General features: G+C 52.8%; 1 protein-coding gene across 4 annotated transcripts in view; it reads right to left on the bottom strand.

The window, feature by feature from the left end:
• Window positions 1-6,646: 6,646 nt before the first annotated feature.
• Window positions 6,647-27,937, bottom strand: part of WDFY4 (WDFY family member 4) — a 271,838-nt gene continuing 250,547 nt past the window's right edge. For 2 of the 4 annotated variants that reach the window (XM_024739043.1, XM_024739042.1), the window contains 10 exons: window positions 27,299-27,390; window positions 24,985-25,197; window positions 22,503-22,650; window positions 21,256-21,440; window positions 20,325-20,483; window positions 16,175-16,354; window positions 14,117-14,299; window positions 12,056-12,140; window positions 8,325-8,436; window positions 6,647-7,114 (listed from right to left, as the gene is read on the bottom strand). In XM_024739043.1, coding sequence (XP_024594811.1) covers window positions 7,048-7,114; window positions 8,325-8,436; window positions 12,056-12,140; window positions 14,117-14,299; window positions 16,175-16,354; window positions 20,325-20,483; window positions 21,256-21,440; window positions 22,503-22,650; window positions 24,985-25,197; window positions 27,299-27,390 — 1,424 coding nt within the window. In that variant the 3' untranslated portion in view covers window positions 6,647-7,047. Of the gene's footprint in view, window positions 7,115-8,324; window positions 8,437-12,055; window positions 12,141-14,116; window positions 14,300-16,174; window positions 16,355-20,324; window positions 20,484-21,255; window positions 21,441-22,502; window positions 22,651-24,984; window positions 25,198-27,298; window positions 27,391-27,937 lie in introns of those variants that run through there. The other 2 variants (XM_024739044.1, XR_003002427.1) reach the window with 2 other exon arrangements.

Raw genomic sequence — 27,937 nt, 5'->3', positions numbered from 1 at the left:
TAGGAGCTTGATAAATAATTATGAATAAATATGGAATGAATTGGAGAGTGCCTGGCAGAGGGTGTCACCCCAGTGAATTGTTTGGAAATTCTTACAAACCGCTGAATGCCTCCAAGGCGCTGGGCTCTGTGGGACAGTGTGGGGGTGCTCTTTTGCCCTGCGTGCAGTGAGACGGGGTGTCTGTACATTTGCCACGCCGTGAATCTACCCCCAAGTGCTGGCCCAGTGGTGGTAAAGTAAAACAGGTTCCGGGGCCCGTCTAATAATGTGACTGCCAGAAGCAGCCTGCACAAACAAAGCAATAGGAAGAGGAAGGGTCTGTTGCAAACTGGAAATGCTAAACCAGCCTCTTCAAGGCGTTTGAACTCAAAATAACGATTAGCACTGCATGGCTCAAACTGAAGGCACCTACAGACTCTACCTGGTCCCCCAAACCACCAGTTTGTGACCTTGCTATGGTCTCAAAACTTCACAGGTCACCGGTATAGAGACTGGGAGTCTGAGTGCCCTCTTCCCTAGGCTGCTGGGGGCATCACTATTGGCTGCCCTGAGGACTAAAGGGGCCAGATGCACAACTGGCCAATCCCCCGGTCATTGCAGGCTCCTGAAGAACCGAGACCCCTCACACTGGTGAGGGTGGTGCTCACACATGTACCATGGGGCCCCAAGATCCCCAGGCTTCTTCAGCCTGTTGTTCAAGAGGAGTGGGAATGCCCCGCTTTCATGGGCTGTGTTCCCCATTGCACAGTGGCGGGTCATCCATATGGGACCCCTCAGTTATTTTAAGAAGTTGCCCGGGGAGCGTCTCGTGCCCTCAAGGTCTGATCCCCATGGACTCCGCCGCTGCAGCTCCTCTGTGAGGGTCGCTTCCAGCCCCGCGAGGCCCCCCACCACTGGCCCTGCTGCTTGCACCCCATACTTGTGCCTCTCAGCTTCGCTGAACACCAGTCACACTGGGGGCATGGACCACTTCCAAGTCATTGCGCAGTGGTGTTTCTCTAACGATGCGCTCCTGGCAAACGGCGGTAAAGGGTGTTGCTCAAGGGCTGTGTCTTTATTAACCAGTTTAGGGGCAGAGATCTCAGCCAGGGCAACACAGTATTCCCTGAGCTTTCAGAGATCTGGAGGAAGGAGACAATTGGGAGAATCCTTCTACTTACTAAGAAGCTGTGAAGGTGCTGCAGGCAGCAGCCCGCAAGAGGGCAATGGAAGCAACACACACACACACACACACACACACACACACACACACACACACCCCGTCCAATCGGGGCATGTGATGTGTACCCAAGAACTTACTGAAGCAAAACTGATTTTGGTTTGAGAGATTTGATTTTATGCTGAACAAATTTCATCAGGATTTTCATATGAAGAGTGTTTTCCTGCCCAAATGTGCCCTTCTGGGCTGCATGTTAACGTGGTCAGATCCAATCTCCAAGTCCTCTGTAGGTCCCAGGACTGGGTTCTCATGACTTGGCTTCTGGCTACTGGCTGGGCTTGGGGGAGGCAGTTGCTGTCACAAGTGGCTTCCAGAGCCCTGGGCTGCTCTCCTTGGAGGCCAGGGCACAAAGGAATGAGAGCAGAGGGCCAGCATGGGGCAGGAGGCTCTATCCCCCAGAAGTGAGGGCCAGAGAGACCCAGAGGCCCTGGAAACTTGGTTGGTGGCACGAAGAGCGAGCTCCATGTGAGCCCTCCACCTGCTTCCACTGTTGAATTTCAGTCTGCTCAGGAGAAGGGATTCACCCGTCACACACCGAGTACCAGCAGGTTGTGTTGGGCCCTTGGGCAGGGCACCATCCTTCCAGGCCTCTAAGGGGTCCAGGGAGCAGGGTGACCAGACTTAACAAATACAAATACAAGACTCCCAGTTACATGTGAACTTCCAATAAACAACGAATACTTTTTTCTTGCAACTATGTCCAGGTGAGCCCAGGCCTGTCGAGATGGTGAGGTGGGCGCGTCCTAAGCCTTCCTAGGGGCCACAGTATGTAGAACCACCTCCCTGAGGGTGGACTCGGGTGCACATCCTGATCTGGTGCTTTCACAGCCCCACTGGAAAGCCCTGCTTTCCTCTCTGCAATTAGAGGGATGTTGGTTGCACTGGGTCCTCTTCCCTGCCTCTCAGAGAATGTGGAGTGTTGCCATGATGAATGGCTCAGAGAGCAGCTTTTATTGGGAATGGTGACAGAGTTGAGACTTTCCCAGGGCGGGAGCAGTGGCTACAGCATTGCTTGTGGAGGTGGGCTGGGGGCTGGTCTCACAGTTATTAAGAAGTTGTCACGGGAGTTATTAGGAAGTTGTCACAGTTATTAAGAAGTTATTAAGAAGGCTCAGCTGGGTGAGAGCTGGGCACGGCTGCTGTCTCAGGCTGAGGTGGTGAATGTGAGTAGAATACGGGAGTCCCTGACCCCAGAGGCCCCTCACAAGCCACCTGTTCTTGGTGGGTGGGTAGCAGAGGGCAAACACCTCCATCCTCACCCTGTCCTGTCTCTGTCTACTCCAGAATATCTCCTCCAAGTGGGGACTCTGCAGCCCACATCAGCGTCATCCAAGCGATTATTTTTTTAACACGAAGACTGCGGCTTCTGCTCTAACTGAGCCCCAGAGCCTGAGAGTCGGACTTGCCTTCCAGGATGTTCCAGAAGAAATGCCATTCCTGTGTGAGCACCTGGCTTCAGCCTGATAAACCTCTGGGAGTGAGAGCGAACGTGCTTCCTGTCATGTTTTCTCTGTCCTCTGCCCAGCCTGGGCAGGGGACTCCTCGGGGAAGGGCAGAATGGCTCTCTGTCCCCAGGGCCCTGGCACAAGGTCTGGCTCAGCAAGAAAAGATACTGGTAAGTGAATGAACAAGTGATGTGTTGAAAGATTACATCATGTCGGGGACTGGCGGCCTGTCGTTTGCTTCATCCCTCCATCAAATAAACAGGTAGGATTTCAATCTCACGACAAGCCATCGTGTAGACACTGGAATCTGATTTTCCAGATACAGAAACTGAGGCTGAAGTTGGCAGGAAGTGGGGACACTGGGAACGGGTCTCAGGCTGCCTGGCACCCGGGCACAGCTCTTATCTGTGACCTCCACTGTGTGTGCCCGTCCTCAGATTCTGGTCTCCAGATACGGAGTGGTCGCTGCACAGCTTGGCACAGCTCCTGCACTGGGGGCCCCTTGTCCCTGCTGGATTTGGGGTGCTGGCAGGCCTGCATCTGCGTGGCCCTCTCACTTCAGCCCGGTTGGCCAGTGTGCCTGGCCTCTGCCCTGCCTGCCCCTCTGTTGGGGGCCCTGGTGCCCAGCCCGCTCTCCCTCCCCACTCCTCGGGCCTCTGTCCTGGACTTCCCTCCATCACTGACAACTGTCAGGGACCCCAGGCTGGCTGACTTCTGGAATATTGAGGCCAGCAGGAGTTTCCTGTCACCCAGGTTGCCGAGGATCTTCAGACCCTGGACCCCCGCTGTGCCTGGGGCTTCTCTCCCTGCCCCCCATCCCGGGCCCACTCTGTTTGTTACCCCAGCAGACTCTGCTTCTGACCCCGCTGGAGCCCACGGGGGGCCAGGTCTGCAGCGAGGGTCGGGGTGTCCCTGCTCCCCTCTGGATCTGCGCGCCCAGCTTCCCTCCTCTAGGTAACAGGGAGCTGGTCTTGGTGGAACGTAGGGTCTCAGTTCAGTGCCACTAGGAAGGAGCTGCCACCAGGTAGTCCCCCGAACCTTCCCTGACACAGCGCCCTGACGGTGACCCTGCCTCCCTGGCTCCTTCTTTGCCGCCTCCTCGGGGTTCGTTCTGCCCGCAGCCTCTCCTACTCCCATGGATGCTCCACAGCTGCCAGCTCTGTGGAGGGCATCGACCTTTTCACCCCAGGACGCTGGCACCGTCCCCAGACACATCCAGGGTCCTCGCTCCCTGTTGCTTCACCCCGCCCGTGAAGGGGCCACTGCCTGGACCTGCCGTCACTCAGAGCTGTTTTTTTCACTCCCAGAACCACCAACTCTGAAACGCCCGCCACCACTGCTCAGTCACTCATCCGCACATGCGCGGACGGAAGCAGCGCTTGAGGAGCGCCCCCGTGAGCTGGGCACTGGGATGCAGCTCTCGGGGTGGGGGTGGGGGTGGGGGGGTCTGTCTCTGCCTCCTCACTCCCGCTTGCCCTGCCCCAGCCCCTGCCTGCAGCCTCACAGCCCCGGAGCGGCGGCCGCCCCTCCCTCCAGCCTCCACCTTGCCTTCTATCTTCACCTGCTCATTCTTTCTGCCGCCAGCCCGACGCACCCTGTCCCTTCGCCCATGCTGTCCCCTGTCCCTATGAAACACTGCTCTCCACCTCCACAAGGCCAAGACCCACCTGCCCTTCCAAGTCTTGCTCCAGGGCCACTTCCTCCAGCCAGTGTCGTGGGCTGAACTGCGTCTTACCCCACATCCAAGTCCTCATCCCCAGGCCCTCAGAATTAGCCATATGTGGAGATAACGTCTTTAAAGTGGTAATCAAGGTAAAATGAGGCCATATAGATAAGCCGTAATCCAATATGACTTATGTTCTTTGAAGAAGAGGAAATTTGGACATAAACAGGTACAAAGGGAAAACCACGTGAAGACACAGGGAGAAGGCGACCATCTGTGAGCCACGGAGGGAGGACTCGGGATAAACCAACTCTGCACACACGGTCCTCTCAGACTTCTGGCCTCCTGAACTGTTCACAGCCCTCAGAAGGAACAAACCCTGCCAACACCTCAATTTCACACTTCTAGCCTCCAGAACTGTGAGACAATCAATTTCTGTTGTTTTAACCACCAAGTCTGTGGTACTTTGTTACAGCAGCCCTAGCTAATGACTACAGCCGGAATGACGTTCCCCCTAGGGCACGAGAGGTCTCCCTTCCACTTCAGGTCACATTTGTTTGCACAAACATCTTAGCTCCAAGACCCCAGCAACAAGACCCATCTCCATCCCCCCCCCCTCCATTTTTCCTGTGATTTGGGGAACCAAAAGGCGGTGCTCAGGAAACGTTGAACGAATGAGCCCAAGAGAGCCTTTGGGCCAGCAGACCTTTCAGCTCTGGGTGAATGCCGAGCTGCGTCCTGAAACACGACAGCAGGCTCCTCATATTTATGACCCGGCTGGTTGGCCTTCCCGGGGGGGCGTGCACTCTGCTCTTCAATTTATGGTCCTCTGGTGCAGCCCCAGATTGACTAGGGGATTGCAAATGGGCTGTCTGCTAACAGCACATGCAGACAATGCAGGAGGTGACATGATCCTTGGCCCCAGGGTCAGACACCTGCCCTTCTCACCCAGGGAGGAGTGCTCGGGACTTGAGACAAGTCCCCTCCTCCTTCTTTCCCTTTGCAAAGACCTCGAAGTTGACAGATAGATTACTATTTCCTAACTATCTCTCACTCACTCACGATTTTTGACATAGTTCATACCGCCTCTACTTTTTTTTTTTTTAAAGAAGATGTTGGGGGGTAGGAGTTTATTAATTTTTATTTTATTTTTGCTGTGTTGGGTCTTCATTTCTGTGCCGGGGGGTTTCTCTAGTTGTGGCAAGCGGGGTCCACTCTTCATCACGTTGCGCGGGCCTCTCACTATCGCGGCCTCTCTTGTTGCGGAGCACAGGCTCCAGACGCGCAGGCTCAGTAGTTGTGACTCACGGGCCCAGCTGCTCCGCAGCATGGGGGATCCTCCCAGACCAGGGCTCGAACCCGTGTCCCCTGCACCAGCAGGCAGATTCTCAACCACTGCGCCACCATGGAAGCCCCCGCCTCTACTTTCTTAATATTTATCTTTACATTGACTCACTACCCCCCTGGAGACCAGAGGACCTGGGCCATAAGACACTGAGTCCATTTATCTGCCATCCCCAGGCCTGAGCTAAATTGGGATGGGCCACCCAACAGGGCCTCTGCAGGGCTTGGAGAAATATGGGAAAGACTGATATTCTCTAGAAGGAAAATCTCAGGGAGGGAGTTAAAGCTATGGAGTGTTGCCTCCCCAAATCTCTGTATGCCCACCTTAGCTGGATTTCATTGAAGGGGCAGGTGAATTTCCTTTCAAGGCTTCCAGAAGGCTGGGGGTGAGGAGAAGACGTGAGAATGAGGGTGATGCCTTCAGTATCCAATGCCTGAACCTTAAGGTACTGGAATTCCTCAGAGGGGCTAACTAGCCACCTGCCATGTACTTTCAGATGGAGAACCAAAGTCACATGGCAGTCCAGATTCTCGCAAGATGAGCTGCAACTCAAAACCAGCATGTGGACTGGGGCCCTTGACCTTGTATGGACAGGTCCCTGGAAAAACCTGCCAAGACCGAGCCCAGCTGGGACCCACCACCTGCTTGTGGGGTGCAGAGTGGGAGCAGGCACCCCAGGCAGGGTGTGTCCTCACAGCTGACTGGCCTATGCCTGCGGTGGGCAGCCATTGCGTCCGTGGCCTGAGCCCAGCCACGGCCGCTGGGCCTCGAGTGTGGGCCCCTGCTCCCGACGCTAAGGTCCCCCGCACAGCAAGCAAGACCACGGGAGGAGCCAGATTCCACCGGGGGAGCTGGAGGGGCGGAGAAACACTCTGAAAGGGGGCTGTGCGTCCCTGAGGCCTTTCTAAGCGTGGAGCTACAAATACCTCAGTGGGAAAGGGTGGAAATTTTAAACTCAAGAGCCCTCTTGTGTTTGGAAAATAGCTGTTTTAGTAAAATAACAACAATACAGTCTTTCCCATTAGTTTCCAGTAAGCGGCCCAGTGTTTTTCCAGTGCAGTAAGCCCTCTGAAAAGTGAGTCACGTGTGATTTCGTGCGCCGGTTGGCACCCTCGTGCCACGCTTTCCAGTGCTCTGCTCACGGGCCCCGATGGGCGCGTGTATCTGTTTTGTAGAAGTGCATCTCCGTGCAATCCAAGGCCAAAGTTCAGGGTGTGTAGCTCTAGCGACCAGCAGCCACATCCTTGGGGACCTTTCGCAAGGGAGGCTGGGGGTTCCTTGGCGCCCCTGGCACTGAGTCTGCGCCTTCTGCTTGGTGCTGCTGCCCCTCAGGGCACGCGGCTGCCATGCCAGCGCCTCCACCAGCTCTCGCCTCCTAACCCTCTGCGGACCAGCAGAATATTCTCCCCTTCTCATCGCCGACCAGGAGTTTGGTCTGGTTTCTTGGGAAGGGAAAGAACAGACAAGCGTGTTAGAGCAAAGCCAGTGCATCCTGCTTACCCCAGCCTGCGCACATGGCGTTACAACGTGGGGCTGCAGTCCAGGACCCCAGGAGCCTGTACCTGGCCTCCACCTGAAGCGGGGGGAGCTGACCCACCGGAGAGTCTTTTGAACCGGGGACAGCTTTGAACTAGGAGGCTTGTGGCTCCCAAAGCACTGAGGGGACGCTCCCAGAGAGCAGGGCTCCAGGGAGCAGGGCAAGGCCCTGAACTTCTCCCTCGAGCTGATTCGCAGCCAGGCTGGTGGGCAGAAGGAAGGACAAGTTCTCCAGCAAAGAATTAGGGCTCAGGGCCTTCTATCCCTACCCACAGACTCCAGCCTGAGCCACCCCGCCTCAGCCCAGCATTCCTACCACCACGGACCCCAAATGGCCCCCTCCAGGGCAGGGAGGGAAGGACAGTGGCTCCTGAAGGTCTGGCCCCCCGAGACTACACTCCTAGTGCGTAGAATGGGCTAATGACAGTAAGCACCGCCACTGGGTAATTGTGAAGAATAAAATAATGTAGCCAAACGTAGTATCTGACACTTGTCTATTCCACATTGGCTTAGAGCCCTTGAAAGGCAATTTCTGTAATGTAGAATAATCATTATACCAAATGTTAACAATTGGCAGTGGACCTCAGGAAAAAAGTCCCTCTTTAGGATAAAATCACAAAACAATATACTTTTATCTCCTGGATTTCTTTTTTTTTGTGGTATGCGGGCCTCTCACTGTTGCGGCCTCTCCCGTTGCGGAGCACAGGCTCCGGACGCGCAGGCTCAGCGGCCATGGCTCACGGGCCCAGCCGCTCCACGGCATGTGGGATCTTCCCGAATCGGGGCACGAACCCGTGTCCCCTGCATCGGCAGGCGGACTCTCAACCACTGCGCCACCAGGGAAGCCCTACCTCCTGGATTTCTTTATGAATTCATAGATATTCAAGAGAGTGAGAGAGAGAAAGAGCAAGAATATGTGTGTCAAAAACCATTTCCTAGGGCCCTGCACGGCCGCCTCGCCCTTATGTTGTATATGCTGGCCCCCCCTGGGTCCCTGGGTCCCTGTAGTGAGGCCACCTCCCAGGGCCAGGGAGGCCTGGGCAGAACAGCCAGGGCTTTCCTAGGGGTGGCACAGCGCCCTCTGCTGGAGGCCGGGAGCAGCCAGCCCGTCGTTACCTGGACACAGCCAGAGCTGTCACCGCAGAGCTGGCCTTGCTGGGCTTCCCTGTCAAGGCAACGCTGACATCCAGCTCTCTGCAGAGGGCAAGATTCTTCTCCCACCTGTGACCTGTGAGGAGTGGGCGAGGGGAGTTAGAAAACCCAAGCATTGTCACACACGTGCATGTGTACATCTACACGCAGGGCCACGAACACATACACATATATTTATATTTGTGGTCAGCAACTTGTTAAATTGAGGGGGGAAATACATTTAATCTTGGTCTGTGCTGTTGCAAAAAGGGCGTCCCAATTTAATTTGCAGGCTGTGATAGTTACATGTGCTGACGTGCTGCGGTATCCATTGTGTACCAAATTGGATTTGTGTATTATTGCTTTCTAAATTGCATGCCTAGTTCAGCAAAATTGTTCATCAGTGTTTACTGGCTTTATGCTTAATAAGATGCCCCACAATACCTTGCTGCCAGGAATGTAATGCAGCCCATAATTGCCTAGTAAAAATAAATTACATAAAGTCGGCATTATCAACTTATCTAAATCCTCTCACGCCGCAACCAATAATTAAATGCAGAGAACGTCTTTTCAAAAAATATAACTCAATGATTGTTACTTCAGTCATTGTAATGACTGTATTTGGGGACATACAGTCATTGCTTCTTGCAGGGTGAGGCGGAGAGACGTCAGCTGGGTCTGTCTCTGCAGAGTCACTTGCTGGGAGTCAGGGCAGGAGTGGCTCGGCTGCCCCAGCTGTCCCAGGGCGGCAGGCAGCTCTGTGCATTTGTGTTTGTGTACAAATCCAGAAAGCAAGCTTTTCCCAAGCGTTTTTTATGTACCAGACTGAGCCCAAATCTATGGAGCGATTCCAAAAATAAATTGGACTCAACTGGGTTGGTCCTTGCTGCAAATGACAAATAAATGAATTCCAGGCAGAAATCAGATTACATCTGCACACAAATGCAGTAACCTTAATATCCTCAATACCCTCAAAGAACTCCTTTCTTGCCCCTTAAGGTATTTGAGGAATGCAGTAATAGACACACCAAGAGACGTGCAAATATCTGTGTGTCAGGCCCAGTACTGGTCCCCTTCCAACAAAACAGTTATACGCAACATTATGAGAACAGCAAGCCCTCCAGTGGCTGAGGCTTGTAAATCTGCACATGGATTTGCTAACTCTAAGCGGTGCCCCAGCCTGAGTTTTACGAATATGTCTGTGCCCTTGTGTCATTTCATCCAAATCCTCCCTTGAACTGTAACTGCAACCCTGGCAGTTAATTCTACTTGACAGTTGTGACCTCAGGCAGGTCAGGACAAACAGCATGGGAAGGATGTGGGCCTGGGGCTCCTGTCCACCTGACACCATCTTGTAAGCCCCCTAATGTCATCAGCTGGTGTGTTAGGGGAGAAGACTCTTAGTAGTCCAAGAAAATGATAATGATGAACCACATTTTGTTGAGTAGATCTTGGACTACGTCTATCATCTTTCTGTCATCTGCTTCCTACAAGTTAGGATGTACAGGAAGTACCTCTATTGATGAAGACAGAGGGTGAAACTGAGGGCCTAAGAGGTTGCTGGAGACACAGCTGGGTCTAGAGCCTTGTTTCCTGATTTTCATCTTCTCATTTCACGAGACCCCATTCCCAATGAGCACAACCTTGTCCATCCTGAGTAGAAACCCATGAATCCATTGGCACTTCCAGAACCAACGGAATGGCTCTGAGGTGCCCTTTGTCTGTCTGTCCCACCATTCATCCACCCACCCACGCAACCGGCATTCCTGCTCAGACATCCACTTATCAACCTTTAGCTTATGGGAGCTTGGAAACTTCAGAAGTGGGCAGCTGAGCCCAAGACTGAAATGGTGTGCTCTCAAGCAGGTGTGCCACAGAATCTCTTCATGAACAGGCAGAGGCTAAGAACCTCGTACTTGCTCTCTGAGTGGGTGGAGGCAGGGGAGAGAGTTTGGTCCCTGTTCTCCAAAGAAGTGCTGTGAGTTCCTTAGAATGCGCGATCCTCACGCGTCTCTTTTTACACTAAGATGGGCTGATTCCTCGTGGTCCCAAAGGACCCTAGAGATCTTAGGACCAGTGAACTGAATCCACAGTGTTTGTAGGTTCTTGTAGGGTCACCACTCTGGTCGGCCCAGATTGTGGACAAGGGCTTCCAGATGGTGTTATCTTGAAGGAAGGGATTCCCATGTAGATCTTAGGACCTAGTAGGGGCTGAGCAAATGCCCCTACTATGTGAATAAAGAATCCATGAATCAGTGACTAAATGAATCAAGGACGTGTGGAGCACATTTCAGAAATGAGCTAACTAAAAATGGCTACTCCCTTTAGAAGGCAACCCTCTACAACCTGGAAAATTCTCTCTAGTGGATGGTCATGGGTCCTGAAATGCAGAGCAAACCAGAAGGACTCGTGATGACAGGAGAGTTCTCACACCATGGTAACGTGCTTTCTTGAATCGTGGGCACGAAGAAGGATGTCTCAGTTCTGGGCCAGAACCTTTGACGAAGACAGAACTGAGAAAGCTTGGCTGCACTGGAGGAGGTGATGGCGGGGCCCCAGGGAGGTGAGAAGAGGAGGTGACAGCCTTGGTGGTGAGGTTTGTGCCTGCGCTCATCCTGGAGGGAACGGGCTGGTGCCGGTGGCCGAGCTCATTCTGGCAGTGGGCGTGTCTACTCTGGCGGCAGAAATGAGAACGATAGGAGTAATGCGCTTCTGGGTCACTTTGGGCAAGTTGCTGGACTGCTCCTTGCCTCAGTTTCCTTATTTCTCACACAGGTGTCATCGTAGTATCTTCCTCGTGGGGTTGCCGTGAGAAATAAGAGAATGCACGGGAAGTGTCACAGTGGACACTGCTCACGGTCAGCTCTCTCCCTCACAGCTCTGCGACGGTGGCCATGGTGGTGCTGGTGCCAGAGGCCATGATGGCAGAAGGGAGAACAGATTTTCTTGCTTCAGGCCCAGCTGCCACAACCAAAGAGGGCTCTGCTGCAGGACGGTGGTCCTCTTACTTCGGCGACACCACCACTCACCTGGGGACTTGTTAGACATGGGAACTCTAACCACCTCCAACCTTATCCCTGAGGTTGGGTTGAGAACAGGTCCCGGATCTCAATGTTCCATGAGCCTCCTGGGCGATGCTGACGCAGATGACCCTCAGACCCACTTTGAGGAACTTGCCATGGAGAGTAGCGGGGTTGAGTCAGGATCAGCAGGGCAGAATGGGGCCTATGGAACCACTTCCTCTCCCCGGGACACAGCAAAGCCGTCCCTGCTCCTGTCTGCAGCCTGGCAGTCCAGGCCAACAGCCAGCTGGATCCAAGTCCTGGGCTGGGGAGTTTGGCATTTAAGAGTGACCCAGGAAGACGGAGAGCATCAAACCAAGCCCTGCTGGGTGTGTCCCCCTCCTGGGGCTCCGGAGCCCCACAACCACCGTCACCAGTGTTCACACGCCCGAGAAGCATCCCAGAGCTCGCTGATCCCTGCAGCATGAGTCTGGTACTCAGGGAGGCTTTGAAACACCACTTCACACTCCACCAGCAGCTCTCAGGAAACGTGCTCCTCACCTGCAAACTTGGCAACATCCCAGGAGACCAGATGGCTTCCCTGGGTTCTGCAGGCCTGGATGGAGCTGCAGCCCTCGGGCCAAGGAGAGGAGAGGGGAGGGAGGGCTGAGCAAGCCAAGGGCGCCCCACAGGCATCACTAGCACAGCAGTTACCTCTGGGGCTTGGAGGTGGAGCCCAGGGCCCCTCTGGCGCTGCCTGCCCGGGAACAGACATCTTCAGCTCCTCGGTCTTCCAGATCTGTCCAGAACAGAGAACACGCCATGGGCTGGGGCAGTGAACCTGTCTGCAGGCTCGGGGCCCATCCACTCCTCCACGCCCTTTCACTTTTGACGTTGCCATATTCTCGGGAGAAGAGCCCGCTTAGGCCTCAGTTTCCCTGCGCGGAGGTTTGGCCGAGCACAGCTGTAGCCCAGGCGAGTTCCCTCCCCACCTCTGGGTCATGGGGCATCTCCCCCAACCCCTTACCTACAGGGACGAGACTCAGCAGCCAGCTCACTATCATTTTACTCAGCTAGTGCCCTCCTGTCTGCCACCAACCCTGGAAGCCTCCCTCACCACTCAGCAGCAGGGCCTCCCGTCCTCTGTGTCTGGTCCTTGGTCCCAGGCCTGAAGTGGGCGCCCTCAGGCTGAGCAGAGACGGCGTCTCACTTGCCGAGCCTGGACTTTCTGTCCCCACAGGACAACGAGCAGCCTCCACTTACATGCTGCTGTGAGCGCCATGCCGGGTCTAGCCCAGTGCCAAGCCGTCCCAGGAGTCACTGCGCTGAGTGGACGAGGGCTGAGCCCCTGGAAGACTCACGCTCCTGCGCTGGGGGCCCCACGAAGGAAAGGCAGCTGCTGCTCAGCCGCCCAGGCTCCTCTGACGGACCCACAGTGCCGACCATGACCCACCCAGCCCGGACTTTCGTTGCCTCCTCGTGTTTTGGCCAACCCAGGACACCCTGCTCTCTGCAGCGACCCTGGCCTTCCCGGCCGACGAATGGGACTCTGTTAGGAGATTTCTCGGGGGGTTCCCCTCAGTCAACTCTCCTGTGCACGCACGCTGGTGCGCCAGCCTGCATGGCCTTCTCCATATGCCCTGACCTCTCCTCATCCTCAGGGCTCCGCTGAAATGCCACCTCTCTCTGCTGGAAATAAATCCATGCTCCCCTTGGACCCCCACCACACTACTCATTCTGCTTCCTGAAGCATCACCTCCATGATATTCTGAGACTTTGGGCGTGGAGGCTCCGGGAGGACAGGGCTGCGTTTTAGCCATGCTGGCACACAGTGAGCTTTCACAAATGCATGGAGAATGCAAAGGGCATTTTCTTGAATACCTAGTGGCATTCAATTGACATTTCCTCTCACAAACTGTGGATTTCAAGTGCCAGTTTCTTGAGTAGGGCTCTTAATTATTCCTTATCTTATTCATTTCTTCCTCCTCCCTGTCAGTCTCGGAAAAATTACCTGTATTTTGTTCTCCGTGCTACACCTCCCACCTCAGTGTTTCTCCTTCGTTGTGTTCTTGGTTTCTTGATGATCTCTCTGTCCATGGCCCTCCTCAGAGGATCCATGGCACTCTTTGATTATCCCAGTCATAGCATGAACCACATTCATGTATTTTCTGTTTGTTTTCTCTTCTAGAATGTGAGCATCTTGAGGACAAGGGCCTGTTTATCATTAATCTCTGTGTCCCCTATGGCTTGTAGGAACTTGGTACAGAGCCAGAGTTCAATGAATGTTAGGTGGATAGATGGATGGATAGTTGGAGGGACATGTGAGTGGGTAGATGGGTAGGTGGAAGGATGGATGGAAGAATGAAAGGATGGATGAATGAATGGAATAGTGAATGGATGGATGAGTAGGTAGAGAGATAAATAGTTGGATGGGTGGATGGATTAGTGGATAGACGGTTGGATGAATGGATGGCCCAAATGTCTCTTTTCAGTAATGGCCTATGTTCTTATGCATTTGACCATTCAGCTTTTATATCTTGTGACAGTAAGTATTTATTTCATTGTATGAGTATATGTATGTATAAAATTTTATATAATTTTATGTATTTACTTTTTGCCTGGAAAGAGCCTTGCCTTTGCCCTCACTTGCTATGTGGGGACGTGGTCTGGGATGGTCTTAAATGCAGCCTGCAGATCTGACCCTTAGAGGAAGTGGGTAGAATGGAGATGAACACATTTCTTGTACCATGCCCTCGTTCTGCCCAACACACCTACCCGGACCATGCCATCCTGACTCCCTGTGATGACGACATGGCTCGTGTCCCATGCTGGCCCCTCCATCACGCAGCAGCAGGTTATGGCTCCTCCTGGGCCCCAGGCCGTGGTAATGCTGGCCAAGGGTTGTCCGTTGACACTCCACAGGGACAAGTGGGCTCCCGCACAGGAGACGATGGTGCCCTGCAGCAGTGAGAGTGGGCGTCACTTCAGGCAGGAGTCACTGCCTCCCCATCTGCCCAGCCACTCAGCTTGTACACATAAGCACCCTCAACCTGTCATCTTCTGAGGACTAACCAAGGTACTCCCAGACCTCCTAAGACACCCACTTCTTCCCAGCAGACTCATAGGTCTGCTGTGTTTTGGCACAAGTGTACACTTCTGGCTCTCTTCATACCGCAATCAAGTGTTTGGATACTGCTTTCCCAGCACAGACCGGCCGGCTCACCCTTTGGGCTCCTCCCACAGCCCTCTCCCTGGCAGCGTACTGACTGGCACAGAAGACCCATCCTGGACACCACCCCTGGCCTGGACACGGGGTCTACACCTGGCTGGCCAGCCCTGTCCCCATGAAGCAGCTTTGGATGACACCTGGTGGAGGGCAGGGTACAGAGGTTGGAATGACTGCATGTGGCTCATAAAATGGGGCAAACTTCCCCCCACCCGCCCCAGGGGGAATTTCTGAGGAGAAATCTGCCCATTGCATCTTCCAAAATGTTTATGTCCAGAGTGTTTTCTTCTCAAGTCCTTGTCTATTTTGTGCCCAATAGAGTAGCGGTCACTGTCACCAAGGACCCCAAGAGCCATCTGGGGCCATGCCTTTGAACCCTGCCCTGACCACAGAAGGGATGTAGGGAGCTCCATGCCCCTCTGCAGCCCTCTGGGCTGGGCTCCATCATGTCCTTTCCTGAATTGTTTGGTGGAGTCTGCCTGAGGCCGGGGACCATGTCTGATACATCTCTGCCAAGCACCCAGCGCGGGGCCCAGCAGGCACTCAGTGAACTCAACCAGCTCCAGGACAAGTTGAGTTAAACAAGTTGTTGTCCTGATATCAGTCTTCTCTGAGGTCTGGGGACATAATTCCTTATGAATTTATTTTCTCCCAGATCAGGGCTTGGTGGTTTCCCCAGTATATGTACCCATTCATCCATTCACCCACCATCTATCCATCCATCCATCATCCATCCACCATCATCCATATGCCCATCTAACATTCATCCTGAATTCAAGACTATCTGGATCACCACTTGCAGCCAAAGTTAGCACCAGGAGGCTCCTTCATCACCTCTCCCTCCTCCTGTGGTACCCCTGCTCAGTCTGTCTTGGCTCCAGGCCCCTAGGTTTTTCTATTAGCAGATGCAGAGTCTCTGGATCCTCAGAAAACCCCATACCCTATGATGGGGATTCCAGTGTAGAAGAAGCTCCACACTGAGATAGATATATATATATCACTGATATATGTATACACTGATATATATATATATCACTGATATATGTATACACTGATATATGTATATATCACTGATATATAAAACTCATATATGTATACACTGATTATATATATATATTAGTCTATCACACACACACACACACACACACACACACACACACACACACGTTCCTGACAGGCTTATCTTTGGTAGCCAGCATGGAGGGACAAGCAGAGGCACTTCCTGCCTTGGAGACCAGAGGCACCTGCTGAGTCAACGCAGATTTGCAGTCAGCTAGCTGAATTAGTCAGGCAACCCAGAAGATCTCTCACCAAAGCCAACTTCCTGCCCCAACTCCCTGACGCCTGTGTTAGAACAGATACCTCCCACTACCCCAGCCCCTGAGGGAAAAAAATAAAGAAGCAAAACAATAAAATCAAGACCCAAATTGAGACTTGTTGATGGCTCTACTCTGCCTGTGTAGAGAATGCTCCACACATCTGGGGTCTCTCAATACTCTGGGGTGGTCTTTGCCCGTAGGTTTCCTCTCGGGGCACTGGCCACCATGCCACCGTGCAGAAGCATGGACATGTTGAGGACACAGACATTTGAGAAAGGGGGGCCTCACCGACACATCGCTGATGGCAACGGCAGATATGCTCTCCCTGTGGGTGGGCAGGCAGGCTACACGGCTGAGGTGGTCCAGGTCCCACAGGATACATGAGCAGTCTTGGGAGCCACTCACCAGGAGGCTGAAGGTTACCGATGCTGCCAGGCATGTGACAGCCTGTGTGTGTCCATACAAGGCCTAGGGACAGGGGACGGAGCCACAGGTTATGCGAGGGACCCTTAACCCAGCTACTTGGGGAGATGTTCCACTCTCCCTTTTACTGTTGGGCCCCAGATGAGGAAAGAGAGACTCAGAGTGACTCAGTGATTCCAAAGTCTGTGGGGTGTGTGTGTGTGTGTGTGTGTGTATTCATAGGTCAATGGCTGGCTTCTCAGTACCATCACTCTCCAGGGTTGAGACTCAGCTGGGGAGAGTCCTTTTATCATAACCCAAACAGACACCAGGAGCATCCTCATGCTCTGTGCTCTCCTACACTGTCTGCATCCAGAAGCAACACACACCGCTATTAATATGCAAAGGGCACTGACTTGTAATGTGTGGGGTCCCAGCCGGCAGCACAAGCATCATCTGGGAACTTGTCAGAAATGTGAATTCTTGGGCCCACCCAGATCTACTGAATCAGAAACTCTGGGAGTGGGGCCCCGAAACCTGGGTTTTCACAAGCTGTCCAGGGATTTTTCAGGCATGCTCAAGTTTGAGCATCACACTAAGGGAATCTCAGAAACACATGTGCCCCTGGAAACTAAACTGGGAAGAAGGCAGGGAGGTCAGGTCATAGTTTAAAAGGTGTGACTTTTCAAGTCCAAAGGATCCGCTTCCTAGCAGCCGGTGACTCAGGGCCTCAGTCTTGGCCCTCAGGTTGGCCTGTGCAGGGTCTGGCTTGGCTTATGGATGGTTACGTGTCCAGACCTGGCCAGAGGGCTTGCTCCCTGGGGACACGTTCCTGAGGCACTGGGGAGGCCTGCCAGGCACACTGGTACCCCCAGGCCCACTGCTGCTGGCAGCGGCACAGTTTCCATCACAGCTGTCCCAGAGGCTGCCAGCTAAGCCTGGTCTGAGAGCTGTCATGAGCACACATGCCTGCTGTCCTCTGGAATTAGCCTGAGAAGTGCGGAGGTGGTGTTCTAAAACGTGACTACCCTGCCTCAGCTAGTGGTGAATCTCCACCCCCAGGACCGTCCACCACTCACTCATTTGGGTCAATGAGGCTGAGCGTCATTTTTCAAAGCTGTCACTTTGCCTGGTCATAGCAATTAAAAGTTCTGCCACAGATTCCCATTTGTGCTCCATGGATCCTAACACGGCATCAACCAGATGGTGCTGGCAAGGTTCTGGATGTGACCCACGGAAGAAGGCTGGGTTCATATTAGGGAAGTGGAAACTGTCTAAATGAATAGAGGAAAGCAGAGGGTTTGACAGGAGCTTCCTGGTGGTCCTCCCAGAACGAACTATGTCTGATGGCTAAGTTCTGACTGCAGGGGATAGGACCACTCCAGAGAGTGCACTCCAGGGGACCCAGGTGTATGTGCTGCGGATTCAGAGACAGAGGCTGTGAGCCCAGAGCCTGTGTGAGCTGTCCGTTACTGGAGCCAGGGCTGCCGGCTTTCTGCAGGGGAGGCGCTGGAGAGTGAGGGACCACTGCACGCACAGGCACGGTCCACCTACGTAAGGCTGTTGCCTCCCACCAGCCAGGCAACTAGAGCACCTGGAGGCAGCCAGCACCACTCCCCATCTGGAAAGGCCTGGGAAAAAATGATGGAGGACAGCAATTTTAAATGTTCTCCATTGTCTCTTCTGTTTTCTCAGAATAATACCTTTCTCCATGGCCAATTAAAATAACTCCACTATATCACCGTATACCTAACTCAAGTAGCAAAAAATAAATAAAATAAAGTAAAATAAAACCCTCTGAAAATAATTCCCCACGCTGGATATGTTGTGGTGAGGTGGGTATTCCTAATTAATTGTGGTGGCGCTGTAAAGCTACAGAAGCATTATAGAAAGCATTATGTCACTGCGCTGAAATTCTACTTCTTGAAATCTACTATAAGGAAACCATTAATCAGAAGCAAACAGCAATCTATATAAGATGTTTTCTGAAGCACTATTTAAAATAGTTAAAATTGGAAGCTATGTAACTGTCTAGTTTTAGAAGAAATGGTTTATTAAACTGTGGTCCCTTGACATAAAACAACTGAAATATAATTTTATGGAGATGGAATAATATGGAACAATTGAAATGTAAATTACAGAGACTGTAGAAAGGCGGAAACAATTTGATACACTGGGTGAAAATAGAATCAACATATCTACACAGTGATCAGAATGGTATAAATATGTATATCTGGGGGTGGCAGTATGCAACAATGAGAACTTTTATAGGGATTATAGAAAACTGTTTAACTTTGAAATTTGTCTTTAATGTTGTCATATTTTTAGAAATGAAACACTTAAACTGTTAATGAAGCTACTTAATGATGACTTCTCTGCCTACAAGTCAGGGACAGACCTCCCTCTCTGAGCAGCTTCCCATCTGGGGGATCCCCAAGGCCAGGTCAGCCTCTGTAGGTAAATGATAAAGTGTTTTATTTTGCTTAGGAAACAAGAGCTTGTGGGATACCCTTTTTCTCTTGATTTATAACTAGGAGAGGATGATAAATTACGCTTTATGCTGTCAGTACCGGGGTTTTTACGCTGCATCTTCGCCACTAAACAGGACCCTGGAGCGGCGATGGGGGGTGGGTCACTTCCCCGGCTCCCCAAGGTGGCTTTGGGGTTGGGCTGGGTCTCCTGCTGTCCCCGGAGTGATGCCTGGGAGAGGGGGATGCTCCACACCCGTAATGGTAGTGCACAGTCTCTTCACATAGGTCAGGAAGGTGAAGATGTGAAAAGACAGGGGGCTCCAAGGCTGGCTTGGGAGGACTTCCCGTGAGAGTCTGGGTGAAGGCAGCCTGCACTTGACCTACACAGCTGCCTCTCAGCAGATGCCGCCGCCTCTGCAGGATTAACCAGCTCCCTCAGCACTGACACATTCATTCCTTCACCTCACATTTACTGAGTGCCTGTCGCTGTGTACCACGCGAGTGCTGGGGGTGGTGCCGGGGGACAAGGGCAGGCTCTGGGGAGACTTGAGTGACTAGAAAAGCATCCAGAGAAACCCAGAATCAGTTCCAGTGAAACAGGTTGAGTTTAGGAAGTCTGGTCAGTGGTGAGCCTCGTATGGTTAACGTGTTTTTGTTACTTTGGGGCTACATGGTTCACTAAAACACAGATGTAAACCTGAATTGCATTTTGCAGGTGGAAATGTCCCCTAGCGATATTCTCCAGCAAGTTCAAGCATACACAGGGGAAAGCACCAGACTCAGAGTTAGACAAACCTAGATTAAAAGGCACCCCTGACCTTTCTGAGCCTCAGTTTCCTTCTCTAAAAGTGGGACTAACAACACCTGCTTTCCAGGATTATGGTTGATGTGCAGAGTTAAGTAAGCAGTCGGTTCCACCCTCCGTTTATTATTCCCAGCAGCCGTGGTTTGCGAGGTAAGACCAGACGAGTTGTCTGCCTCCAGGTCTCTTCCCTCTGCTTCCGCCGCAACCACCCCTGTTCTGAGATAGTCTTCCATTTTCTGGCTCTATGATCTTGGACATGTCACTTAACTTCCTTGCACCTGGTTTTTCACCAGTGAAGTAGGGATGATAATGATTCCTATATTATCCCACAGGCTATGGGGACACAGGGTTGTTGAGGAGGTAAAATGAGGCCATTCACATAAAGGTGCCCATGACAAATGTTCAAACATGACCCTTAGTGCAAAAAAAAAAAAAAAATAACAACCCCAGTTTCACTGGCCCTCACGTGTAAGCAGCATCTCTCACCGAGGTGTGGGTCTCCAGGGAGGCACCGGCCCTGTGAACTTGTTAAATCCATCCAAGGGCATGAAACCGTGCCCCTGAATGACACAGAGCCATGTGCTGCCCTCAGTGTCTCACTGTGCTCTCTGCTCCCAAGGGAGACAGGGCTCTCAGTGCTCGGGAGCTGGAGCACGCTAGGGCACCGTACCTGCCTGAGGCACCCTACCTGCCCAAGGTACTACACCTGCCCTGAGCCACCACACCTGCCCAAGGCGCCCCACCTGCAGAGGCACTGTACCTGCTTGAGGTGCAGGCCTGTGGTGCGACCTCTGGCCATGCTGAGTTCCCACACACACACCACGGCGCTGGTCCCAGAGGTGACGATGGTTGTGGGGGACGGGCACACGGCACACAGACAGCGGCCCCAGGCGGCCAAGTTCTCGAACGTCATCAGGATCTGCGGGAGATTAGACGAGTGGGATGAGCACTGGTGCCAGAGCCGGCACAGGGCAGGGAGCTGGGACAGGGCGACGGTGGGGTGCAGGCAGGGCTGGATGGTGCCGCTAGCCTGCCTGCCTGCGTGCTGTGGGAGCCGAGGGACGTGACAAGCCCTGGTGACGAAATCCAGGCCGTCCAGGTCTGTCCCCAAAGAGCTCACACCACACAAGGAGCAGGTGGGGAGAGACAAGGGAGCAGGAGGCTATGGGGACACAGCAAAAACGCCCCGTGAGCCTGGGAAAGTCGCAGTCAGCTTTCAGGAAGGGGTGACATCTCGGACCAGTTTCACAGGCTGCCTCGTGAAGGAGGTGGGGGAAGGCTAGGGAGGGGCGAGGAAGCTTGGTGGGTAGGGAATTCATGCCACGTGATAGGGTGGGAGAGGAGCGAGGGTAGCAAACGAGGCCAGAGGTAGCCAGGGCTACATCAAGAAGGTAGACATAAGTGGATGGCCTAAAGCAGGGGTAGAGGACGAGCAACTGGGTGGCTCGCTTCTGGTGGCAGCCGAATACTCAGTATGTCCCTTCTGAGTTTAAGCTGTGACCTGGGCCGGAGCAGCCCCCAGGACTTTCTGCCCACACTGGGTGACCGTCCCAGGCTGGGGGCACAGCCACGTGGAGGAAGGGGTGTGGGTGACCGTGGCTGCTTGGGGCTTGCCCGTCTCCTTACCACCTCTGCCCCAACCGGAAGGAGGCTGCGGCCCTGGGGCTGCCCTGCGCCCTGGCAGCACTCACCTTGTCAGAGCCGTAGCTGCCCAGGCAGCAGCTGAAGTCGTCAAAGCCCCAGCTGAAGGTCCTGCTCCAGTGAGGAGGCAGCAGCATCTTGTTCGTCTCCACGGCCAGGATGGTCTTCTCCGTAGGAACAATGTGGCCGATGGCTCCTTTGGGGGATTCCGAGCCTAGAGAGAAAAGGTACATATCTGCCCCCCAGTCAGTACGGCGGAGCCGACTTGTCAAAGGGCAACACCCGCTTTAGCTGGGCCCAGAGAGGAGCCATGCGCAGCCAACCCCGACTTGGCAAAGTGCCTGCCCAGGCGCGACCCGCTCCTCATCAAGGTACCTCCCTCCTGGGCCTCCCTCCGGGGGCCACGTTACACACTGGCCCCGGGTCCCTCCTCAGACTTAGCACATACAAGATGCATGTGGCCGTGCAGGTCTTGAGTGTCTCTTTCTGGCTGATGCCAAGGGAGGAGGAGCCCAGGCTTCTGGGGAAGACAGCACACAGCCAGAGGAGCCTGGGGGCTCTGCCCTTCCTGCCCCTTCCACGCACCAACTCTAGCAGGTCTGGAGGTGGAGGTCCAGTCATGCAATCGGTTAGTGCGCAGTATTTGTATGGAGATGCCAAGGACACTGTTCTTGGATTTCAAAAGAAAACCCCCCCAAAACCTGACCTTATACTCCTTGGGACCAGAAAATTATTCCAGGTGGTGAGACATCCCCAAAGCAGTGCAGGCCCCAGGGTGGCACAGACATCAGACTTCACACACACTCAGCTCCTCTAGGAAGCAGGGCTGGGACTCATAGCCGGGCCATCTGCCCCAGGGCACAGGCTCCTGGATAGTGGCTGCAGGTCCACCTGGATGCTCAGGAGCAACAGTGAATGCGGGTGCCGAAAGCGGGGGCTGTAACCCTCCCTTGGGAAAGCTGGGACCTCCCACTTGGCTCTGGAGGTGAGGAGGGGGGTGTGTGTGTGTTTCCATGTGTGTGTTCATATATGTGTCTGTACGTGAAAGAGAGGGGGGTGCATGTCTCAGACAGACAGACTGGTGGGTCTTCAGAAGTCAGGGTGTAACAGAGGCGGTCCCAGACACTTCCAGAGCAGAGGTCTCCCCAGATTCCCGTTACGCCTGGAGACACAGCCATGCAGAATCAGCCCCCAAGCCCCTGCCTGGGCCTGTGCCTCTGAACCTCCAGAGGAACACCAGTCACTGAAGGGACAGCTGTGGGACAGGGCACCAAACGAAGCAGGGCCAGGTATTCACCTTTGACTGTGACCTGGGAGGGTCTCAGCGACGGCAGGCTGTAGAGAAAGGGCTGTGGGTGACCGGGCACGCTCACAGGTGTGGGGGCGTCCTTTCCAGGGGAAGCCTTCCCTGCAGTGGTCCTGGCCGGGTGGGGTTTAGTAAAGAGCTGCAGAGGCAAGGAGACAGACACGCACCGCACGGGTCATTAGGACAGATGGACAGAAGGGGAGTCGTCCTCGGGCAAGTCGCAGCTGCTCCTCTGCCCTGGGAGCTGCCTGGGCTGAGGTGAGCTGAAACAGAACCATCTGGTTCGACCTTCGGATGTTGCCGGTGAGGGGCCTGGGGCTCTACTTTCTCAAGGTCAGGGCGCAGGGCTGGCAGAGAGCCCTCCTGGTTGCCAAATCTGTCTTCTTCTCCAAGCTAGAGCCCCTGATCCCCGGGAGAGCTGCCTCTCATGTCATAGGGTCAGAATGATCCCCTTTCCTCCGTAGATCACGTCTCTCTTCATTTGCTTGAGCTTTTTCTCATATTTTCCCCTTTTCCTTACAAACTCCCTGCAGGCCCACCCATCTGGGCATCAACACAGAATTCTTTAATAGCATCCTCTCAACTATTCCAAAGAGCACAGGCAAACCCCATTAGCAGCCTTTCTTGTTTTCATTTTTCTTAGATCTCTGCTGTCAAATTGTCCCTAATGCCAAACTCGACAAAGCATGAAGTGCTGCTGGGCCAGCGAGTGCAGCTGAGGCCAGCTCCAGCTCCCCGCCCTCCCCTCCCAGACTGGGCTTGTGCCGGGCTGCTTTCTCCAGCCATCAGCACAGTCCTCTGCTCGCAGATGGAAACATCCATGGGGCGCCATGATATGCGGGGGGCTGGCCTCGGCCGGGTGCACAGGCAGAGGTGGGGCTCAGCAGGCAGCCCGGGGGTCTCGGAGCAGCCTTGGTTCAGTTGTAATCCTCGATCAGATGCTAGACTGTCTAGAAAAGCTGGGTGGGTGATCAATACAAACAGAAATCAGAACGATGATTTTTAAGTGAGCATTAAAGAATGTTCTCCTTTCACAGCAGAATCACGAAAGCACCACAGGCTGGGTCCCTGTGATAGTTTTTGCAGGCACAGCCCCTTGATAGAACAGTGCGTGGTCCTGAAGCATTTTAATCTTGTCTTCAGGCTGGGACCACTTGTGGAATTCTAATTCTAATTCTGATGTTTTTTAGAAATATTTTTGACAAGCTCATATAATATCTCATTAAGCAAAACCAGAATTTAAATTGTGTGATTTCCATGATCCCACTGATGTGAAAATATTTTTGCTTGTGGACTGCTACTTTGAATTACTTGTTTTAACTGTATTATAATATTTTTAAGATTAAAAAAATGAAACCATTTGGCTACCCAACCTTCATTCCTGAAATTCTCTCCTTTCTACAAAGCCTTCCTTGGCCAAACCCGCATTTGGATATGCGGTCTGTTCTCCAAGTCACCCTCAGGCCCTTCCACGTTTCCCTTACCTAGGAGCTGAGCAAACCTGGGCATGTCACAATAAGGCCAGACAGAAGAGATGTTATTAGATGAGCCCGTCCAAGCCCCATGGTTCCATGTGGGGAAAGCTGACGCCCAGGATGGTTCTGGAGTTGACTGGGTCTACGCACTCATTTCCTAGTGTGGTTCCTGACTGCCCAGGCTGGGACCCCACAGTCCGTGGGGCTGTGCTTCTGAACCCAGATAGCTGTGCTCAGGGATAAAACATCACTACACCAAATGGGAGTCTGAAGTTGAAGAGGGCTGAGATCAGTTAAATAAGCATGAGGATGTCATTGTAAAGGCGCAGCCTCACATCACCACGGGGCCGTCCTGATGCGGATGGAGGTGATGGAGCCACAGGCCCATGTGAGACCCCTACCATTTCACCAGGGGCCCTGGGGCAGAATTTGGATGCTCTCACAATGGGGCCAATGTGGCACAGGCTTTGGAGCCAGACAGATGGGGTGAGATCTCCCCGCCGCCACCTGCTAATGGTGCAACTGTAGGCAAGTTATTTATTTAGCCTCTCTGAGCCTCAGTTTCCTGATCTGTACAACCCCCATACCCAGAGCTTATGAGAGGATTCAGTGAGGTAATCACACGAATAACTAACATTTGTTGAAGGCTTATCGTATTTCGGGCACTTTCAAGCACTTGGTATCTTAACTCTTTGGATCTTCACAACAACCCTACAGGGTAGATACACATATAAAGAATTATATCCTGTGTATTTATCGTAGAGTCTATCACATGGGCCACAGATGGATGTCGCCTTCATCATTATTAACGATATCATCACCTCCATCGACATCAGATGGTAATGGAGGGTTAAGCCGTGACATCAAAGGCGTAGGGAGATGACTGAGGACCGTTTTGCCTCTCCAGTCCTTGCTTACTCCTCACTCTCCCTCCCATCCAAGCTCACCCCGCACACACTCTTTTGAGAAAGCAAGACGAAGGCCACAGCATGCTGTACCTGTTTGGGCACTTGTCCAAAGTTGCTGACAAACCCCAGGATGGTGCTTCTGATCAGGGGGTCACTGATGCTGCTGAGGTCCATTTTGTCACCGTAGAAGTAGGGGTGGAAGATATTAACAGCCTCCACTGCGGCTGACCCTTGCTGCTTGTACCCAAAGATGAGGTCTATCCAGTGGTGCAGGTTGGCACTGACAAAGTCACTTTCCAAAGCCTGGAACCAAAACCCAAAGAGCATGAAAAACACAGGTGTCTCATGGACTCATGGGCCCTCTGCCCAGATCAGGACAGGTCATGTGGTTCAGGACGCCAGATCAGCACAGGAACGATGAGTGATGCCTCCCTGGGTTGCCTGAGCTCTAAGCAGCAGACACGCAGTCCATCCGAGGACCACCTAATTCCTGCCTCCAGCTAGTGTGGCACAACAGGTCTGACTAGCCTATCCAGTCCATAAAATAACCTTGAGCAAGAAGAAATGTGGGGGCTTCCCTGGTGGCGCAGTGGTTGAGAGTCCGCCTGCCGATGCAGGGGACACGGGTTTGTGCCCCGGTCCGGCAAGATCCCACATGCCACGGAGCAGCTGGGCCTGTGAGCCGTGGCCGCTGAGCCTGCGCGTCCAGAGCCTGTGCTCCGCAACGGGAGAGGCCACAGCAGTAAGAGGCCCGCGTACCGCAAAAAAAAGAAGAAATGTGGGCCTGTGTTTTGATGTCCCAGAGTTCACCTGGGAGATGGCACCCGTTTCTGCTGAGTAGAGCCCAGCTCCAAAGCTTGGTCCCCAGAACCCAAAGATGTTCATTTGGAATTGTCTGGGCTCCCCTTATCGATCCTCTGGGAGGACATGCACACTTACACTTGGGCTTGGGAAAATCAGGTCACCTGGGCCAGGTTAATTTTCTGAGGCACATGGCCAAAGTGGTTTTGAAAAGGCCACACGTGGGTAATGCCGCAGGAGGTGTGACGACTGCCGTTACCGAACTCCCAGAGGCAAGGATAAACCAGGGAAGAACTTTTTCCTCGCCAAGGGAGAAGGACAGAGGAAAAGACACAGCTTTGCTGTTACTAGTCAGGCCTGCTGCCAATAAAATTTGCCCTAAATGTACAGTTTAATGTGTCCTAAAAAATGCATGTAGTCATGTAACCAACACCATAATCAAGATATAGAATATTTACATCAACTCAAAAAGTTATCTTCTACTCCTCTTTGCTCATCTCCTACTCCAGACGAACCCTTGACCTGCTTTCTGCTTCCGCAGTTTACCTTTTCAAACAAGTCACAAAAATAGAATCCCACAGTATATGGAGCTTTGGGTTGGGGCTACTTTTGCTCAGGACAATGCTTTTGAGATTCATCCTGTTGATTCATGTATCTATAATCTGTTCCTTTTTGTTGCTAAGTAATATTCCATTATATGTATCACTTGTTTAGCCATTTACCAGTGATAGACTTTTGGGTTGTCTTTTCTTTTTGACTAGTATAAATAAAATTGATGAATATTTATGTACACATCTTTCTGTGGACAAGTTTCCGTTTCTCTTGGGTAAACACCTACAAGTGGAATTGCTGGGCAATATGGCAAAAGCATCTTCAACTTCATAAGAAATGACCAAGCTCTTTTCCAAAGTGGCTATACCATTTTTTCCCCACCAGCTATGCATGATGAATTCTGCTTGCTCCACATCCTTGCTTAACTCTTGGTTTTAGCAGTACTTTAAATTTTAGCCATTCTTGTGAATGTGTAGTAGCATCTCGTGGTTTTAGTGTATGTTTCCCTGATGACTAATGATGTTGATGCTCAACAGACTGTCATGTGTTTATGCTAACTCAGGTATTTGATCCAGGATACGTGACCCCAAATGGCCTCTGGCCTCTACCCACATCAGCCTTTCTGCACAATAAGTCAAGTCCTCCCCAGTCCTGGCAAATCTTTTGGCCAGTGGGAGACCCTTGGAGCCTCCAGCCCCCTGACCTATACTGACCTATACCCAGGGCTTGGCCCTGTGTGTAGAGTTGGCTAAGGGCACTGACTTGCCCTCCATCCAACAAGAATCTGAATTTGCTTCCCCCATGAGTCCCAAAACAAATTGGCACAAGGGCAAAGCCTAATGGAGCTCTTAAAAGAGCCCAGAACCCAAGCCTTCTCCTGCCAATCCGGGGCACGGGACCCAGCTTCTTCTCTGGGCCCTCCAGACATAAGAGCCTCAGAAGTGCTGATCACAGCCATCCACTCGGGCAGAAAGTCTCAATGAACACTGAAGGCACCCTGAGGTCCTCATTCAGGATACCAGGGACTCTGCCATGACCCCACTCAACTCACTTGTCTATGCAGGCTGATGAATTTCCGTGGGTCCCCATCAGCCCAGGGAGGGAGTTGCACGTCCCCCAGTGCTGTCCCGTCCTGCATGCAGCCTGAATGGGGTGAGAAAGAGCAAGGCTTTGGATAAATGGGAGCCCAAACTGGGCTAGGAACCAAGGGGTGTAAACACTGAGCTGTCTAGTACTACGATTCTTGCATAGGCCACACTGCTTCCTGCCTCCTCTGTGGGGAGTGACCCCACCCTTTCTGCCTGGAATATTCCTACTGGGGTTCTAAGCCTTCCACCCCTTCAGGCTTCCCTAAGACCCTACTTGCTTCCAGGTAGTGCCCGTGCATAAAATAATTGTGTCATCATCGTCTGTGCGTCTTCCTCCCCTCTGCGCTAGGCCTTTTCATCCAGGTGCTTTTTATACAGTGCTAAATAAGGAGGTAATAGCAGTAACAATGAAAGCTATCGTATTTTGAGCACCGACCGCTATGCTAGGGCACTATGCTAGGTGCTTGGCACGCACTGTCTTATTGACTCTTCATTCAACTCTATCATTTATGCATTTTCTCTCCACTTTAAAGTTAAGATAGGAGGTTTTTGGAGGGACCTTCCCCAGACACCAAGAAGAGGAGCCTGGCTTCAAGCCCGCG

Source organism: Neophocaena asiaeorientalis, unplaced genomic scaffold (assembly GCF_003031525.2).
Source record: "Neophocaena asiaeorientalis asiaeorientalis breed wild unplaced genomic scaffold, Neophocaena_asiaeorientalis_V1.1 scaffold202, whole genome shotgun sequence".
NCBI classification, from domain to species: domain Eukaryota; kingdom Metazoa; phylum Chordata; class Mammalia; order Artiodactyla; family Phocoenidae; genus Neophocaena; species Neophocaena asiaeorientalis.
This window is presented reverse-complemented; position numbering and strand designations above follow the sequence as displayed.